Below are 20,283 nucleotides of genomic sequence, written 5' to 3'. Positions count from 1 at the left end.
TGGAGCCAGGGAAATAGTTTTCCAATTCATATGAAACAATCCAATATAATGCAATACATTATAATACAATGCAATATAACATAATATTTAATGTATTTTATACGAGGGCTGTGCAATTAATCAGATTGGCATTTCTATAAAAACAAGGTAATCAACAAAAGCATATACTGTAAAAACTAGTACTGTATTGTAGTAAGTACTGTTTTTTTTCACATTATCCATTGCAAGCATGCTCTTACAGATGCTTTTAATAATTTTTGCCCCTAAACTTACAAGTCCTGAGTCCTTGACACTGGTCAAGATAATTATGTTGCTGTATGGTCTGATCTTTCCCTCCTGACAGTCATAATGGCAAGCCCAATTATGTAACGGCTCCAAAGAGAAACTTTTCAGATATGTCTGCTGTGTGTGATGTGTTAAGAGTGCTCTAGTCCCCTCAGAAGCATGTCAGGGCAGCTCCAGTCTCAAGATGTTGGATGGTCATGGTCCAATATTAAAGACAAACAAGCATGCTGTATGTTGATTATGATGTGTAACCAATCAGAAAGTGATTTGAAGGAAGCACAGAGAATATTTCTTGGCCATGTTGGTTTACTTCAAAGTAACTTTGATTTTCAGAGATTCTGTGAGCTTTACACCACACACTGTAGGACCAGAACTGGCATGTCATTATTATTTATCGCCACATGTGGAGTCTCATGTTTTAAAAATTCTTGGCAATTTTTAAATCCTGCCATGTGAACCAAGCCCAAGTATACAAAACAACAAACTGCTATTTATATTTAAGACCTGAAAAACACACTCTGAGCTCCTGTAGCAGCTCTCCTCTGCTTGAACAGCACCACTGTCTCCCTACATTGTTCATAAATATTTTAAATAGAATGATAAATTTTACTAGAAAATTCCTGAATCAATTTTAAAAAGGGACCTGCCTGCTGGCACAAGATAGTGGCCATGTGCTAAAGAGGCCAAAAAAGATTGTCAGGGTGACCACCCCAAAATCATGATATTTGGGTGACATTAAGGTAAAAATAAAAATAAAAATCATGATATTGTTCATGCATATGTAAAAATGCCACTTTAGAGGGCCTGCCATCTAATTAATCAATTATGTGCATGTTTAATTGCTAATATTCACATTTTATGCTATTTTAGAGTGGCACAACATCAAAATGCAAAAAATTCACTGTTTTTAGCTAATAATTTCACCATTGTGAATCGAAACACTTAGAAAAGTAATAGCACACCTCCCACAGCCAATCCGCTCATTTCGATGTATAATTTGTGGGGGTGCGCGCTGCCGTTTGAGCCGCATTAATGTCCACGCAAGAGTAATAATAAAGAGAACAAACCCTCCTGTGAAGAACAAAAAGGGACCCGCTGGTTAATTAGTCGAGCTTTAAGCTACAGGAATGTTACAAGATCATTTATTTGATTTATTTCTTTTTCTCAAAAAGCCTGATGTTGGGCATTTTACAGCAAATCCTTGTATGATGAAAGTGTTTTGAAACACAACAAAACAGTTCCACTCTGCCACCTGCTGATGTAAACTGATGTCTGCAGCCTCTTTAAAATGTGAACTCTGGCTAATGTTTTCAGATGTTGTGTCAGTGCAGACTAAATTAATTGAGATAAAGATATCTTTCTTGAGCAACTTTACAGAAATTGATATGAGACAATGGAGCAATGTGCCTTATTGTCTTTATGAACATTGTTGTAGGTACAGCACTGTCTCTGCAGGAGCTCAAAGAATAAATAAACTTAAAGAAAAATGAACACCATGGAAACAAAACACTTTGTTGATGTTCACACAGGAAAACTCATCTTTTCCATACTTCGGTCGAATTTGCTCTTTCTTTTGGGCAAATTTTTCCTCATTGTTCCACTAACCTTCTTTGTGTGTGCACATGTGTGTATGTCTGTGTGTGTGCACATGTGTGTGTGTCTGTGTGTGTGTGTGTGTGAGAGAGATGGACATAATTACCCTCATCACATTTAATGTTCAAATCAAGTAATTGTTTTTTTTACTGGAGTTAAAACTGTTTAAAACTCCATGAACAACCATGCAACTGTTAAAACATATAACAAGTAAAATTATGTTTTGCTTTTTGTAGGTTTTTAATAAAGTGTGGCTTATTATTTTAGCCTACTGATGTTCAGATGTGCTTTCTATTCCTAATGACATAGTTCTGAAGCATGACAAAACCTGATGTCTAAAATCATAAATATTCTATGTGACCTCATCTTTTGATTTCAGGGCATCTGATGCTATCTAAATAGGTTTTAAATAAATTATTCTCTCTTAACTTTAGCCTCCACCCCAGATCTACGACAAACAGCTGGATGAGCGAGAACACTCTATTGATGAGTGGAAAGGTACTAAAGCCGCCGTTTCCCCTCCTATCTCATGTTTGCATGTCTACTTCTACTGATTATGTTTGTTGTGCTTCACTGACATTTCCTCTCTGTTTGCCTTGCCAGAGCTAATTTATAAAGAAGTGATGAACTTTGAGGAGAGAACGAAGAATGGCGTTGTGAAGGGACAACCTTCACCTTCAGGTACTCTCAGTGCATAAGCCTAATCGCTCTGTAAGTGAATTTAATATAAACTTAATGGAGTTTTCCCTTGTAAATAGAGATTACCATTGTGCTGTTGACCATGTGTCTCTTGTCTCTTGCATCCAATGTTAAGTGTTGTTAAGTTCAGTGGTGTCGTTTTGCTGTATTTGTATTTTAAAACCGTAAGAAGTACATTTATGTCTGCTAAACTGCTTTCTGCCACAGGAAATGAGAAGAAATGTTGTGTGTATATTTGTTTGTGCGTTTAACATGCGTCATAACTTAAGGTTTGGGTCTCGTGGTTTTGTCTGAAGGTGCAGATGAAGTTTTCCCACTGTAGGGAAAGTGCTGTTCTCCTAGTTCACCACAGGGTGGCAGTAAAAAGTAAAAAACAACAGCAACAACAACCAGATTCCAGATTTTGGGTTTGCTGTTTGAGTCAAAAGCAGATTTGAAAAGAAAACACCGCTGCAGATAAAATGTGCATCTGACAGTGACACTGATATTAATCTCATCTTTAAAAACTAACTAACAACTAACTAACTAACTAACTAACTAACTAACTAACCAACCAACCAACCAACCAACCAACCAACTGCCAATAATGTCTCATGAGCAGGGCTGAACTCATTAGCCTGGATTTATAACCAAAAAATTACATATTAAACAACAATAAAATGGTTAATTTAACACAAAAAAGCAAGAAGTTTGTCATCTCTGTGCTTCTCCTAATGTCTGTTTTGTTCAAATTGGCATTCTCCATTTTTTTCTCCGTTTCTGCAACCTCCAGTAATTAAGGAGATGGGCTGGTGTGTGGCGTCTGATGCTGAGCATGCCAGACGCACTGCAGGAGCTGCAGACAGCAGTATTTCACTGCAGCAAAGAAGCAGAGAGCATGGTGCATGAGTCAGAACTGGTGTGCCACTGCATCAGCAACACTGACAACACTTGTGTTACTCTGTGTCATTCTCCTTTTTTAAGTTAGGTTCAAGACAAGATGTCTTGATACATTTTTTTCATCTTCTATGTTTTGAAGATTTAGATGGTCAAAAATAGCAGTCAGTTTTCTTGAAGGAGTTAATGCCAGCTGGAGAACCTGCTTTAGCTTCACTTTTCTTTTACTGTCTGCATAAAACCGCTACATTATATAAGAAATGCACAAAGCAAAATCCATCCATCCATCCATCCATCCATCCATCCATCGTCTGAACCCGCTTTGTCCACGCAGGGTCACGGGGTGGGGTGGGGGTGTGGGGGGTGTTGGGGGGGGGGGGGGGGGGGGGGGGGGGGGGCTGGTGCCTATCTCCAGCAGTCAATGGGCAATCAGACGGGGTAAACACAGGACAGAGAGCCAGTCCATCGCAGGGCAACACACACACACACACACACACACACAAACACACACACACACACACACACACACACACACACACACACACACACACACACACACACACACACACACACACGCACAAGGACAATTTAGACAGACCAATCAACCTAACAGTCATGTTTTTGGACTGTGGGAGGAAGCCGGAGTACCCGGAGAGAACCCACGCACGCACAAGGAGAACATGCAAACTCCATGCAGAAAGATCCCAGTCTGGGAAGCAAACCCAGGACCTTACAAAGCAAAATATAAAATGAAAATAATTTTTAGATTTAGATTTTAGATTCGGGCTGTGTGCTACAACCAGTCTGATATGGGATTTAGTTTAAAAGACTAACAGAGATTTTTTTAAAAGGGAGGTTCTGTCCCAGAAGTCCCAGCTTTTGCAACTAGAGTTAAAATTCAGTATTAAATAACTTTGCTATGAAAAAGTTTTCCAGTAAAAAAAATAGTCAATTGCACAGTGCTATCTTAAATCAAGAAAGAAAATCTTATCCTCATGCAGTTGTATATAGATACTTTTAATTAGGCAAAATAATTATCGCCTATGCTAAAAGGCATATGACATGTGTGTGTGTGTGTGTGTGTGTGTGTGTGTGTGTGTGTGTGTGTGTGTGTGTGTGTGCGTGCGTGTCATGAACCACATGACTACTTTTTATGACACTCCTGGAAAGTAATCATTGGATGCAACTTATTAACGTCCGGGTTAATCCAGTTCAAGTGTGCTACCACAGCTAATCAACTGTAGCAAATGCAGAACGGGCTGTAACGCAGTCAGTTGTACAGACAGTGAACTCAAATTTGACATATTAGCACCAGTCTATAACTCATTGCAAAAGCAAAGAGTTTGACCTCATCAATGGGACTGTGCATACCATTATTTTCAATCTTTACTACTTTGTGCAAAATGTTTGCCTATTTGCAAATGCATTGAATTTAACTTTAAAAAATTCTTAAACTATAAAATTGTAAAAACCTATGGAGGTTTTAATAAAAATAAATAAATAAAACAAAATATTTTTAGCTAACATCAATAATATTAACATTATTTTTATGGCTTAATATAAATATTGTTTATCCATTATAATACAACCTTCATGGCCCCAAAATGAATGAAAAATTCTGAAAGAAAAAGTAAAAACATTTTCTTAGCTTTGTTTTGGTGGGGTGTTGAAACTTTGCCATTAACAGCTGAAAGTCAGCCATGTCTGTTAGCAGAAATAAGAACATCTGTTTAAGGGATTGAGACCTTCACGTTGCAGACTCAGTGCTAACAGACCATGCTGTATCTGTCAGATCATGAATAAAATAGTTTCAGGATTTACCCAAAGTAGCTGTAAGTCTCACCATAAAGTGATCTTTGAGTGAAACCACAACATGTACATTTGTTTGCATTCCTTTGATACATTCTAGGCCTTTAATTAGGTTTGAATATGACTTTTGGTAACTGTTTACATTCTGTACTGTGTCATACCTGCAGATGCTGCATGATTAAGGTTATGTTTGTGGGAATGTGACATTTCTGCATCCCTTCATTTTCTCCACTTAATCCTTGTTAACAATAAAGTGCTGACCCAGCAGCTTAAATTAAGAGATCTTTGATGAAGTGTCAGGGAGAGTTTGCCACTGACTGCATTGTACTTCAAAACAAGATCAATATAAGAAAATTGGAACATTAACTAAATGACTAATAAAGTAACAGACTGATGCCAGGACAACTGATGTTCTTATAAAGTCATAAATCGATCAGAGTGCACGTGTCCATAAAGGAGTTTATTGATTTGATGCAAATCATTTCAAAAACTGCTAGATCTTTGCAATCTAAAAGTTTTTTTTTCCTGCAGAACCCACTGGACCCAAATCTCACTCATTTCATCATTAAGCACTTTTTGTAACTGCATCTCTGTGTCTCAGCTGTTTTTATTAATGCACACATCTCAATCTCTGCTAATCAAAGCACCTTTAATCACCATTTAACCTCATGATTCCTTTCTGTGTGTGCTTGCAAAAATCTATTCTGGCTGTAACAATTTTTTTGCCCCTCCATCGTCAATCTTTTTCGTTTTAACCCCCCGGTTATGTTGATTCCCGTAGCACAGGTGCAGCCGTGAACAGCAGCGAGAGCCTCCCTCCCTCCTCATCCATCAACGACATCTCCTCCATGTCCACCGACCAGACCCTGGCCTCAGACACCGACAGCAGCCTGGAGACCTCTGCGGGACCCCTGGGGTGTTGCAGGTGACTATCCGCCTGCCTGCGCAACCCCATGTTCTTCCGAAGATGAAGAACCCAACAGATACGACCAACAAAATATGAAAGAGGAAAAAATAAACAAATAAAAAAAAGAAAGAATATATTCTGAACAAAAATAGGAAACAAAGAATCTGAAATGATGTAATCTAAAGCCTGTGCATTGTCACTCAAAATCAACGGTGGTATTTAAACTGAAGTAAATGAGCAGAGATATGTGTTAATGATCATCCAGTTGCTTTGCTGCAAATCCTGTATATGGCGTCCAAACAAAAAAACGACCAAGTGCTTAGACTTGCATCTCCTGTAAAGTGCATTTTGGCTGGCTGCTGGACTCCTGGGAGCATTTATGGTTGATCGTTGTGGCAAGGTGGGCTGCCGTTGTGCTCATCACTACTACTAATAATACAAACTTCCCCCCTTTTCTGTAAATGATCGCTTTCTCTGAGACTCTCTCGCCCTTTAGACCCACAATCTCGAATGTAAGGTTGGCTGTTTTGTGTGGGGTTTATTTATTTATTGTTTTGGTGAAGTCTTCAGGGACGTGTGGTGGCTCTCCCCTGCAGCGGTGCCTCCTGTGCTTCTTGTAAATTCTGTAATTCTGTATAGCTGAAAGGCAGCCAGAGTGGGACTGACGGCCAGTAAACTGGGAGTTGTTTTGATTTTCTTTACCTATAGCGCACACCTCGTCGCATCACTGCTGTCCACCTTGTTTGCCCCTGCCTATTGCTGTAGTCGTGCATGATTAGATTTAAACAACGCTGATCTCACTGTATGCTAAAAAAAGAGTCTGTATAGAGACTTTTGTTAATGTACAATGTCAACTAATTCCACTGCAGAAATAAAGATGGAGCCTGGTCTCCGTAGGACGAGAGTGTGTGTTGGTGAACAACAGGTAAAAAAGTTAAAATCAGGCTCGAGTTCAGGAGGATCAGAACGCTCAGAGACGAATGTTTCTGAGATGTTTCCCTTTTGTTTCCCTCAGCGGTGTTTGAGCGGTCCCTCCACCACCCAGCGGGCTGCCCCCACACACGTCACTGTGCACCAGTCACCCCTCACAAGTCAACAAAATCACAACGTGACCTCTCCTGTTTTCCTTTCAAACGTTTTAACGACACAAACTGATGAGGTAGGAAAGCTAAAGGCAATGGAAGAGTGTTAACTTGTGGATCTTGTCACCATGCATCATAAAAACACAGCTGGAGAGAATGCAGCCATCAGTCATGGTGCCTGCAGGATTTCCCTGCAGATCATCAGTTTAATAGCACTGTGTGTTTGTTCTAGTTTGTCTATAGTGAGAATTATTCATTGATCCATTGATTTGTTACAGGAGTTTTAGCTGCGGTCGAACACGTTGATATTGATTGTACCTAATGTGGCAGTTTAAATGTTTAAAATCATTTAAATCACTGCAAATCCAAACGAAAAACTAGATTGTTTTTAATGACTTTTTAATTGTAAATCTAGATGCATGAAACGAAAAAATAAATGTTAAATTATTTAATTTCACACATTTAACCTGCACAGTTTATTTTGATAAACAGCTTTTAACAACAGTGTATTTTTATCTGATGATCTTTCTTTTAAAACACATTTAAATAAAATGTTTTTCAACTCAAAAGCTAACCGGTGACATGCATGTAATACAGTCATTTCCTATGAGGAAATTATTTGACAAAGAAATTACTGTTTTTATTTTAGTTGCAGTATTTTACGCTCTCATGCAGGTTTAACAGAAACATTAAACAGTCCAGATTTTCATTTATAAGTTGTTTGTGTTTTTGTTGTTAGGAGCTGTAAACTCTGTTAATATGAACAGAATTAGACATCGTTCACAGAATCCTTCTGAGAACCAAGATTATGTCTGTTGTGCATTTCAGATAGGAATTGGACCTTTTCAACAACAAAATAGCTCCCTTCAACAATAAACAAAACGTAAAACTTGATTCTGAAATTCATTAATTAGACGTAAAATTATTCTAATTAAACGAAAATTTCCTGAATAATAACACGTATGTATGTATATATAACATGTATAAACGGGAATTGTCCACACATGTGGATGCTGGGCCTCAATAGGATATAAAGTCTAATGAAAACCCTTTCTTCATTAGCTTATTAACCCTCTCTGGCTCAAAATAAGTTTTGATAAAAGGACGAAAAACTAAGTCTTTCAGGGGTACTTCTGAGTTAAAAAATGCTCATGAAATACGCATGTGGAGTAACCGGGTAGGTAGGTTTTAACGTTATCTGCAATGCCTGCCTCCAGAGGGTTACAATACTGTTCACAAACAGCTGTATCTATAGATACTGACACGTGTGTTTAGAGGTGATCCATTAAACTTTAGACATGATGGTGGGAAAATCCAGTGATCTGCCTCATTTCATGACATTTTTTTCTAAAAGAAGAATCTCTCACAGCCCCCCCAAATCGTCAAAAGCGTCCTTGTTAACACTCTTCCATCCTGCTGCCTGAACTATAAACGCACTAAACCTTTTCTCAGAGGGTGACTGAGGTCAGCATCTCCAGAATAAGTCTGCATGGATTTCTGTTCAGGGTCTGGCCCGGGCAATCTTTCAAAAAAACAGGATGCAACTTTAAAATGTTTGTGTTTGAAAAACGTACAGTTTCTCACCAGGGGGGTCCAGATTTGGCTCCTGTATCACAAATACACACATTAGTGTTGCAGTTTTTCTACCAGGCATCTTGAACCACGTAACTACACCCTTCTTTCTGACGTTTTCCTGCTCATGTAAAAACAATAACAATAAAAATAATAATATGTCTTAATGTTTTTGTTTCCCCACTTTTCTGATTGTGAACTGTTGATTGTTTTATAAGACGCCCCTCCCAAACAAAAAAAAATTACTTTGTGACAAAAGGTGCTTTTGGTGGCGGTTAATGCGTCTGAAGAACACACAAACAGCTGGTTTGTCAGACTCCGCACTGAATGTAGAAATGAATGGATTTGCTTCATCGTGTGTCCGTGTGACAAGCAGCATCCAACACAAAAACGATGTGGACGTGAGTTTCCTGGCATCTGGACTGGTTCCAAAACTAATCTCTAGTCCAGGATTGTGACTCTTGCTCGCTTTAAGAACATCAATGATGGGTCGGTTGTGTGTTTGGAAATTGTTTTTGTGCTTGTTGATGTTCACTCACATTAACCACTGAATCAGAAAATGCCCTGGTCCCAAAGTTTGTCACAAAATCTTACATCGATCTGTTTTACATCCAGGATTAGTAGAATTCCTGTTTTCAAAACATTCATTTGTAATCCGAAAGAAATCTTTTAGCCATAACATTTCCGCCAGAACAGAAGAAAGCGAAAACCTGTCACGTATTAGGCTATGTCTTGTACTTAGTCTTTGGACTCATTAGTAGTGATCTGCAATTCATTGATTTTCACTTTTCCACACAATTCAACTGTAAATAATAACAATCCAACAATGCAATAAACACTATTGCACTCATACAGGGAGGCAGGCTACTGCAGCGCACCAGGTGATGCTACCATGTTTAGAGCCGTAACTCTTCAAAACCCTGTACAGCTCATCTGAATCAGGTGATTGTTGTTCTCTGGTTCTTTTCTGACTCCCTTGTCTCTCATTTCTTTTACTCCGTGCTGTTTTAATGAATTAACCTTTTGACATTGTCAGATTGAGAAACAAAAAGAAACTGTATCTGTTTCACGCTGATCTCAAAGCTTCAGAATAAAGCGTTTCAAGTAAAACAAAAAAGTAAAAGAAAAAGTCAACATAAATGCAAATGAAAAAAATAAATAAATACTGAAAGCTGTTGCTGTAAACACAACATTTTAAAGGAACTGTGTATGTACAAATAGTATATGTATGTGATTGAAAATAAACAAAATTTGATCTTGGATTTGTGTAGGTTCATTTGTTCATTGTTGTTTTTAGTTTTGCCACTTTCCTGCCAGTTCTCATCACATTCATATCCTTTTTATTTCAACTGGATCAACAATTTTAATGCTGCTGTTGGGGGGAAGGATGAGCCTGAATTGGTGCCAAACTTAAAACACGCTGATCACATTTTCCCATCAAACAGATCTAACAAAGGAAATCTTGAACAGGTCCTTCACTAAGGAACCATTTTTTTACTTATTATATTTGAAAATGATCGGTCTCTCTGAGTTTTTCATGCAGGCTGCAAATGAAAATAGTCTCGTACACCTATTTCCTGCCCAGAAGGTGAAAATTTAGAATTTCAAAAGCCTGACAGACATTAAGCTGTTGCATGGACTCCCCCATCTTGGCTCAAAACAGAGAACGCTGTTGTTGTTTTAGCGTCTAGGAACGTCTCGACAAGCAGAAGCTAACTGGTAGCATTAGCAAATCCACAACACAGCAGAACTCCTTAAGGATTGTGTTATTTGTGGAGATAAAACATCAACGTTGCAAAGCAAAAAGCGTCAGTGGTAGAGTGCTGTAAGCCAATCAGAAGCTAGATGTCTGAATATCCGGAAATAAGACTCAAAATCCTGTTGTCTGAAGCTACTTTCTCCTCCAGCTGAATTATGTGTGCTGAAACAAGTGCACCAGAGCTCCAATCCACCACAGTATGACTTACAAGGCATTCAATCCTACTAGAGACCACTGCAATGTATTAAAAATGAGTGAAGTGAGAGTTTATTGTATGGTAAATGGAGTATATAATTGCCACAAGTGATTGTATTCATCAGTTAGTGATCAACTGAAATGCTCAAATCACAGTTATACACTCAAATACACAATTTGTTGAATGAATTGTGCTTAAAATAATAATTTTTAAGGATTGAAAAAGGTGACGAGAGGAGCAGCATATGAGTGGGAGTCATAGCGCGTGCATGCTCTAGAGTACATATGTCTATGTGGCTAAGGAATACAGGTCGACCTTGGGCTGGGCAATAAATCGAAAATGTATTATCGAAATGTCTGACTCTTTATCGAGACAATTTTTCCCATGTCAATAAATTTGATAAACAATGAAAAGACGTGTGTAGGTTGGCAACATTCATGTCTCTTTAAGAAGCTGTACCACTTTGAGTCCCGTAAAAATGTGACTCAACACAATACATGTGACAGTCCCATCTAGTGGACAACTTTTGTTTCTGCACATACGTGAAGTTATTGTCCATTTATCGTTATCGAGGAGAAAAAGAAATCACTCAATATATCGTGATATTGATTTTAGGCTATATTGTCCAGCCCTATAGGTCGACCTAAATAAAGTTAATTTAGAATATTTAAATTGACTTTACTAAGGACAAATATCGGCCAATGCCAATGTATAAAAAATGGTAAATATCGGCCCGATACATCTGTCTACCCCTACTAAGAAACGCTTTAGTAATCAAATATTCTGTCAACCATTCAACTCATTTATGGAATGTTTTGACTCTTTTTTAGGTGGTTGATGTAAAATATTTTCAGACACTGTTCACCAGTGGGAGTGTGCTGGGCGTGAGCGGGCATTGAGTTGTAAACGTGCCACGTAGAGCCAGTGATGATGTGCATCAAACACGATTTCCAAAAGTATAATGAGGAAAGAACAATGTGACCTCATGATAACATTGGATGTGCATCTGGCCTGAGTTCTCCAAATAAATAGTTTCTTAATAATTACAAGTATTGTCTGGTTTTAGTGTCATGATATATCATCTCCCCTGTGTTGTAATACATGTGTCGTATCACCAGATTCTTCCCAATACACACCCCTACTGTGGAATAAATGTAAACATTTCTGAGATAACAGTTAAGAGACATGTCATTTATTCTTGATATAAATGCACATTGAGTGAGTTTAAACCATAGAACCCTGGAAAGACTGAAAAACTAAGCAATGTTACAGGTGAATACATTTTTATTCCTAACATGTTTTTACAGTTCCTCTGTATCATCAAGTATGGCATCCTGCAGCTCCTTTTGTGTGGAATTCAAAGAATGAGGTGACATTGTCAGCTTGGGTAAGCCTATTATTTCCTACAGAAATGTGCAAAGTGAGAGGAGCAGGCTTTCGTTCTTTCTTTGGTTGTCCAGGCACTTTCATTCTTCAATCCATGCACACATTCCAGATGTCCTGCAATGACCAGCAGCAGGTTTTAAACGGGATCTGGTCTCTAGAGAGGAGAAGCAGCAGGTCTGAAAGCACACAAAACCTCTCCTGACAGATGTCCAGACCAGGTCAGATCTCAGACGTGTCTGGATTTGTACCCATCAGCAAATCCACTCTGTGTGTAGACATTTGTTTTAAGGCTACATAAATACACTTAATTTATTACAAAGTCACATAATACACATTATTATACACCAACTCCCAACTCATGCACCTTCATGCACTCATTTGCTACCAAATCTTGCCATTACACTGTAAATATCCTTAACTGGATGCTCCACCTTCGGATTTTCCACATTTTAGCAGCTAATTTTAGCTATGTGCTAAAGATAAAGTAGTTTTCTCTAAGTAGGTTTTTGCTGTTCGCTCAGAAAATGTCCACAGGCACACAAATTGGTTGCTACACTTTTTTTAAGTGTAAAGTACAAATTTTGTAATTCTGAATTCAAGACAGGAACATGTGCTAACAGCCAATTGCACAGGGCTAAAACAGACTTTCACAAGCTACAGTTTAATTCGGGCTATTTCCATCTGAGTCTCAGTCAAACCACAGTGCAGACTAAACAATTAGTGTCTTCAATTATCTATAAAATATTTACAGGACAGGTTTCCTTAGTTTTGGTCAAGAGTAAAATGCAACGTCACAGAGGCACAGGCAAATATACAGAATCTGAATTCAGATGACACACATGGACAGAACATTCAGTACCAGCTTCCAGAGGCTAGACAGACACGTAAGTGCAAGAAAACCATCTTAATATAAAACATCACATTTAGCTTAAATATCACTAACATTTAGGTTTTAGTTTTTCTTTACAAACATCTGATTGGGTTTTGTCTGTATTGTTTCCCCTCTCTGTACATAAAGAACAACACCGAGCACTAATAAGTTCAGCAGTTTCTTTGCATCTGTATATTGTTTGCCTTCGTTACTTTTTATCATGCTTGAAGGCTAAACGTAGTACCATCACAAACTGTTTCTAATTCCACTTCAGTGAGCACCACGCTGGTTTTACATTAGTGTCCACGAGGTCTTTAAATATTTATATGTACAGATATGATTGCGGTGACATCACTCCGGGTGATGTCAACATTTATACAAACACCTTTAAGTCTGTTAAATTAAAGCGCATCCTTTTTATTGGCATTTCACAACTCCCTCAGTCGGAAGCCCAAAAAAGGTTTTAGTCCTAACGCCATCGTCTCACTGAATCCAGATGGTGTTGTTTCGGTCCGGCCGGCGAGGGTCGGTGGCTGTGGCGTTGCTGGCTGCGGTGAGGTCACTGAACGTAGAGAAAAACTGCTCCATCTCCTTCTGTAGCATCTGGTTCCGCCGCTCCGCATCGTCCTTGGCCCGCTCAGCGTTGCGTAGCTTGATTTCCACCATGGTGTACTTCTTCCTCTCCTGGTCCAGCTCCTCGTGGAGGTTCACCATTTCTGTCTCCAGCTCCAGGTTACGCTGCTCCAAGCTGCAGAAGGAGAGAGGAGTGTGGTTTTCTTCATCCAGTTTATGAATCATATTTTAGATTTTAACTGGGTGACTGTGGCAGAGGTGAGACCCATTCACTGCTTTGCAAGTTACAAGTCACAAGTCTGACTCCTGTCTGACGTGAGTCCAAGTCATGTGACTCAAGTCCACACCTCTGCTATGAAGTGGCTTCCAATTTTGATCAGAACTACTCAAATTAAACTTGTAAAATCTAAACTGGTCCATTTCCCAGTTAGAACTGAAACCTTTCTAAAAGTGATGTGATTCAAAATTGTTCGAATGGTTCATACTTGTGGACCCATAATAGGAAATACCATATTGACCCGAATATAAGATGACCCCGATTGTAAAACGACCCCCTTTCCGAGACTAATCTAATCTTCAGGAAAAAAAAAACCTTTCATATGTGAAATCCAAAGTCTAATAAGGCTTTTATTCAGACGCCCTCTGCCATGCTGCTGTGGTCCCGATGTACCATGAGATCGCTACACCTGCAGGAACGTCATCCTCACTGCCATCCAAGGCATCCATGCATGCAATGTTTGATGCCTATGCCGAATTGACCACCATCATCTTAAAATCAGCATCATAACTCCGCCTTAGTAGCTTGTTAACTTGTCCTACTTTCGATCCACTCCGCTCGGGACCGGTCGTCCCCATTTTCTTCTCCAGTTAAGAACATACAGCCTGGCGCCCTCTGCTGTTACAGGCGTGTAATGACCCCAGACAAATATCAGCATGTGTGAATGCTTAGACCCTGATTATAAGACGACCCCACATTTTAAATTTTTTTTCAATGAAAAAAAACCTCGTCTTATATTCAGGTCAACACGGTGATCAAATATTAGAATATCAGCTCACGAAAAGACACATTTTGACATCAAATTTCTGTGATGATTATTCTAATCAAAACATATGTAGTGGTAGTTCCTTTGTTCGTCAGTTCACTTCATATTTTCCAACTTTAAAAGCCACTGCTGCATTGTGGTAACGTTTCGTACGCAGGCAGAAGAAGTTCAATGTCCAAACTTGAAAGCTGCGTTTCCTTCAAGGATTACTTTCCAGGTTGGCAAGCAATAAAACACAGATCCTGTTTTCCATTGTTTCCTGCTGCTTCTCCTGCTCTGGTAAAAAACCATACACCCACCCCAGTGCATGCTGGTCCTATACCAGTGCCTACTTATACAAAATGACCCAGTGAATTTTCCTGACTGACTTACAAAGGTAAACAACAAAATGAACTACAAAAATAAACAACTATTAATCTACAAATAAACTTTATAAATGCTTCAAAAATATAAAGTGAACTAATCACAAGTTTAAAGAAAATACACAAAAATAACACAAATAAAGTATAAATAGCTCCAACAATATATATTTTTAGAGATTTTAGAGCTACTATCTCTCAGAAAGTAGAGAAAGTACTAATGCAGGAGAAAGGTGTAGGAGACCCTTTTCATGTTCAGCCTGCATGAAAAACTCTGATTATAATCAGAAATAATAGTTAATGGTTTTTCAGTGTTCCACACCTTTAAAAAACATTAAGAACCAGCTCTGGTCTTGTATTTGGTAGAAAGACACTAACTGGGCAACAAATGAAAAAAAAATACTTTGATGGATTCCTGTTCAAGCTCTAACCCTACGTGTACTAATGTAATAAATTAAGTCTGCTGATTTGTGTAATACCTGCGTCTTATGATGAGGATGATGCATAGGCTTATACTGTATGCACATCAACAGTGAAAGTGGTAAGTAATCTGGTGTCTTCTTGGTTTAAGCAAAAAATCTTACCAATCTTATTAGAACTATAATTAGTTTTATGTGTCATGCATTCATTTCAGGATGAGGCAACAATTTCATGAGCCATGTTGAAATCCTAAACTATTACAGAAGAATTATGGCTTAATGTAGGGCTGGGCGATACATCGAAAATTTTTCGTTATCCAAATTTGTGACTCATTGAGATAATTTTTCCCATGTCAATAAATTTGATAAAAAAAAAGAAAAGATGTGTGTAGGTTGGCAACATTCAAGAAGCTGTACCACCTTGAGTCAAGTAAAAAATGTGAGAGGGTGCTCGCTGCAGAACTATGAAGGCGGAGCTGCACCATAAGGTGGAGCTGCACCAGAGTCAGCCCCGCCCATTCACGCAAACTCAGCCTAGCCCACTGACTTCCGTTTTTGTTTTTCAACTTTATCGCAAACTAACCTGACCCACATGAATTACGGCTGTTACTAGTTTACAGTCGTTAATGCTATTTTCTATGCTCCAATTAAACAAGATAAATATAACTTGCTACATGACAAAGTCTGAATATATCCCGAAACGAAAAGGTTTCTTTTAGCGAATATCTGCCCACAGCTGCTCTAACAAAACTCGTGTACAACAGCATGTCACAATACCATGTAGGATTTGGTAGTCCAGTGGCAAGATCGTCTGAGTTAAGTTTTGCTTTCCCCTTAGCTGATGCTGGTTCGATTCTCGGTGGGGTCGGCAACAATCTATTTAGCCAGCTGAAACATTTAATTTGTTCATATTTTAGTTGTAATGTTCATTTTCAGCAAAATATTTATGTCTGTACAAGTTCTTTGAATTTGGTCGTTCCTAAACAGCATTTTAGTTGAAACTCTGCTCACAGATGGACTCACACTGGCTAAATAAACGAATGAATAAATAAAAAAAACACATTAGTCATTATATGTTAAACGGCATACCAATAAATTGTTGTAAACATAGTACTGGGAAGTGTAGCTAGAAATGAGTAAAAGGGGTTATAGAATATTTCCATTACTGGGAGGCGAACCTGCGCAAAATTGCATGTCAACCTAACACCATAACCACTACACCACCACATCTGATAAACATTGGGTGGCGTTATATTTAATTGTGCTATTCAGTGTGTCTGTGTGGATGGGATGTATGATTTTTCCGGCGGTGTCTCAGTAGAAATCATTTCAGAAATAATTTGTCAGAAAATTCACAGAATATCCAGATTTGAGAACCAAGACCAGACCCGCTTCGGGGGAGGAGACCAAATTGAAGCTGAGATGGGAGGAAAATGCATGAATGAGGCCAAAAATGGCTTTGGCGTGTTTCTTATGAGGAAATGACAATATAACATGATTAAAAGTTCCAAAAGTTAGATTTTTAATTATATGGAACCTTTACAAAAACTGTTCAATTCACTTCTCAACTCCGTCCTCAATCTTGCATTTTTTAGCTATAACACCCTCTTTGGTTCCAGAATGCTATAAAGTCTGACAACTGGAAGGAATTGGACTGACTCTGATAGAATGGATGGGGCTGATTCTGGAATGGGCGGGGCTGACTCTGGTGCAGCTCCGCCTTTGTGGTTCTGCAGTGAGCGCCACTTGAAAAATGTGACTCAAAGTAATACATGACAGCCCCATCTAGTGGACAGCTTTTGTTTCTGCGCATACCTGTAGTTATCGTCTATTTATCGTTATCGAGTCGAAATCCTCAAAATATCGTGATATTCTTTTTAGGCCATTTCACCCAGCCCTAGCTTAATGTTGATCTCATTAAGCAGTTAAGAACTACAGAGAAAATGAAAATATTAAAATCATTTTCCACAGCTAGAAAAAGCTTAGAACTGATTAAAAAAAAAAAAAAAAAACATCAAGCGCTTCCTTCCTTAAATTTGCTGCTTTTTCAATCTGTATCCCAACTAGGGATAGACCGAGGTATCGGTTGGCCAAAATATCGGATAATATTTACTATTTTTTAATAGACTGGCATCATCCAATATTTTGGAAGAACGAGTAAGAGGACAAGGACCACAAGCTGTGGATCTATCTGGCATTCATTAAAGGTTTGGATATTCCCATTAAAAAATGGAATGTTACATGTGTGATCCGACATTCTTCTTTTTTGTTTTCCTCTCGTCCAACAAGCAGTAGGTAAGTTAGCAGTAGCTTTAGCTCAGGCTAGCATTAGCAGTAGCTAATAAGATAAGTTAACAACAGCACTAGCTCAGGCTAACGTTAGCAATACCGTGACCAGCGTTTCTGTACTGCTGTCGCTGAAGTGTGTTGGGACCTGAAGATGTAATGTGGTGTTTCTATAGCCTGGCCTGCCAGACTCCTCCTCTGTTTAATTCTGCACAGAGAAAGGGTCTGGGAACTCTCCTATTCAAATAACCCCACCCCCTGAGAATTCTATCAATCAGCGCCGAGTAGTGTATGTCATACACCACAACTCCGAGTTTGTCATAAACATGGCGACTGAAGCGGAGTTTGCTGCAGCTCTTTCCTCTGTTCTAAATGACTTGGACACGTCTTTAAAACAACAAGTAGAAGCGCTAAAAGCTTTTCTTCTAAAGAAAAATGTTTGCGCTGTCGCCAGACGCCATTTTTGACTACAGCTAAAAAAACTACAGCATCGCGGACGTCACACACAATGATGCTCAGTTTCTCATAAACAACAAAGACAGCAGCGGAGTTCGCTGCGGCTCTTTCCTCTGTTCTACATGACTCGAATGTCTTTAACCCTCTGGAGGCAGGTGTTGCAGATTTGCAACATTAAAACCTACCTACCTGGTTACTCCACATTCGTATTTCATGAGCATTTTTAAACTCAGAAGTACCCCTGAAGGACTTAGTTGTTTGTCGTTTTATCAAAACTTATTTTGAGCCTGAGAGGGTTAAAACCACAACAAGTAGAAGCGCTGAAAGCATTTCTTCTAAAAAACTTAAAAGATATTTGCGCCGTTGCCAGACACCGGTTTTTTTTTTTACTAGAGGTACAGTCGGCATTTCCGTCTTTTTTCTGATTGGTTAGTTTTTCGCTGGCTGGTCCCACCCCTCAAGTGCCACGCTGCCTGTGAGATACCAGACTCTTTCTCTGTGCAGAATTAAACAGAGGACGAGTCTGGCAGGCCAGGCTAGTGTTTCTCTCCTCAGACTGAAGTTTCTCAGCGGCCATTACAACACTATAATTCACCATGGAAAACAGGTCAGAGACAGGCTTTTGGTGCAACAGTAGACACATCAAGCTGCTTATATTCAACAAAAACAAAAAAGATGTGGTTTTAAATTCTAGGACAGCTTTAAATTCAGTGTTAAAAATGGTTTAAGGTTAATAAAACGTGCATGCACTGTTGTTATTTTAGCATGCCAATATGGTGGAAAGCATTGGCTCAAAAAATCTGCTGCACATATCGGTCATCAGCTGATCATGACCTCTAAATTTTCAACATCAGCAATAGATCAGTCAGTCTCTGATTCCTACCTTTTTATCCTGGCCTCATACTCGCTCCTCTGTTTGTTCATCTCCTGTTTAAGACTGGCCACTAGGCTGTGCAGCGCGCTGTGGCTGCCAGCTCCATTACCAACGGTCAGCCCCTCACTGGTCTCACTGTAACTGGTGCCCTGGCTGCTCCCCCCACCTCCATCTTCACCCTCTTCCTTGTTGCTGTTCCTGCCACTTCCACTTCCACCACCACCACCAGACTGGGGAAGTTCACCATCCTGTGCTGGTCCATCCAAATCTTCATAGTGTCCGCTGTAAAAGTCCTGCTCAGGGCAGGTGGTGGTGGAGGAACGACAGGAAGTGGAATTGTCGGGGAGGGAGATTTCACAGGACGACGTGGACCAGGTGGCACTGTCCACACTCTGCTTGTCCTCACAGCTGGTGCTCAGACATGTGTTGGCGATCTGGTTCTGCAGGTTCTGATGGTTTAACTGCACATTATCATACGTAGACAGACGATTCTGACTGGCTATTTGATCCCCGTTGGAGCACTCGCGTGTCTTGTTGCTCTCTCGAAGCATGACACAGCCGTTTTGTACCCAAAGACCATTGCGGTTGTTCTGGCTTCCTGTGACTGTGTCACAGCTTGAAATACCCATGCGCAAAATGCTCGTCCCATTCCCAGCCGGACTGCCTCCGCTTGTCACGCCACCGGTGCCCATTTTTGTCCCTGAGCCTTTGAGCGTCCCGCTACGACGTGCTGTCAAAATCCCACTTCCTGTTAAGGAGTGGCTCTTATCTAAATTTGGATCTGAAGAGGGCGAGGAGCTGAAGGAGCCATTTGTAACAATCCCACTTCCTTTGTTGAAGGCTGGGTTCTTCTTCACAGTCAAAGTTGGACTACGGGTCATGTCTAAGTGTCCGGGGACAACATTTCGGGGGCTCGCTGATCGCGGGGAGCCTCTGTTGTCTACTTGTTGGTGTTGGGAATGAGACTCGGGTGCTTCCCAAACACACTGCCGCACCACTTGGGTGTTGTTGTTTTCAGCGTTTTGGGTCACTGTGGCTATGCCTGAGGTAGTCGTGACGGCTTGTCTTCGTGGGAGTTCAATGTTGTTATTGTTGGCGGGTTCGAGTGTCGCAGACTCGTCTTCTTCTCTCGGAAAAAGGATATCATGGCGACCGATCAAAACAGCCATGAGCTGCTGGACCAGAACAGTTCCTGGTAAAAACAAAATACATTTGGGAATGAAAGTTAAACTAATGAT

The 20,283-nt window shown here is 39.6% G+C and overlaps 2 protein-coding genes across 14 annotated transcripts in view; one reads left to right on the top strand and one right to left on the bottom strand.

Moving 5' to 3' along the window:
* The window catches only part of mapk10 (mitogen-activated protein kinase 10), a 52,089-nt gene extending 42,006 nt beyond the window's left edge, over positions 1-10,083 (top strand). For 6 of the 9 annotated variants that reach the window (XM_070552388.1, XM_070552387.1, XM_015942923.3 and 3 more), the window contains 3 exons: positions 2,313-2,376; positions 2,482-2,559; positions 6,049-10,083. In XM_070552388.1, coding sequence (XP_070408489.1) covers positions 2,313-2,376; positions 2,482-2,559; positions 6,049-6,191 — 285 coding nt within the window. In that variant the 3' untranslated portion in view covers positions 6,192-10,083. Of the gene's footprint in view, positions 1-2,312; positions 2,377-2,481; positions 2,590-6,043 lie in introns of all 9 variants that reach the window. The other 3 variants (XM_015942929.3, XM_015942928.3, XM_015942927.3) reach the window with 3 other exon arrangements.
* arhgap24 (Rho GTPase activating protein 24) overlaps positions 9,070-20,283 on the bottom strand; it is an 86,252-nt gene continuing 75,038 nt past the window's right edge. For all 5 annotated transcript variants that reach the window (XM_015942914.3, XM_015942917.3, XM_015942916.3 and 2 more), the window contains 2 exons: positions 19,055-20,237; positions 9,070-13,783 (listed from right to left, as the gene is read on the bottom strand). In XM_015942914.3, the coding sequence (XP_015798400.3) occupies positions 13,519-13,783; positions 19,055-20,237 (1,448 nt within the window). In that variant the 3' untranslated portion in view covers positions 9,070-13,518. The remainder of the gene's footprint in view (positions 13,784-19,054; positions 20,238-20,283) is intronic.

Source organism: Nothobranchius furzeri, chromosome 6 (genome assembly GCF_043380555.1).
Source record: "Nothobranchius furzeri strain GRZ-AD chromosome 6, NfurGRZ-RIMD1, whole genome shotgun sequence".
NCBI classification, from domain to species: domain Eukaryota; kingdom Metazoa; phylum Chordata; class Actinopteri; order Cyprinodontiformes; family Nothobranchiidae; genus Nothobranchius; species Nothobranchius furzeri.
This window is presented reverse-complemented; position numbering and strand designations above follow the sequence as displayed.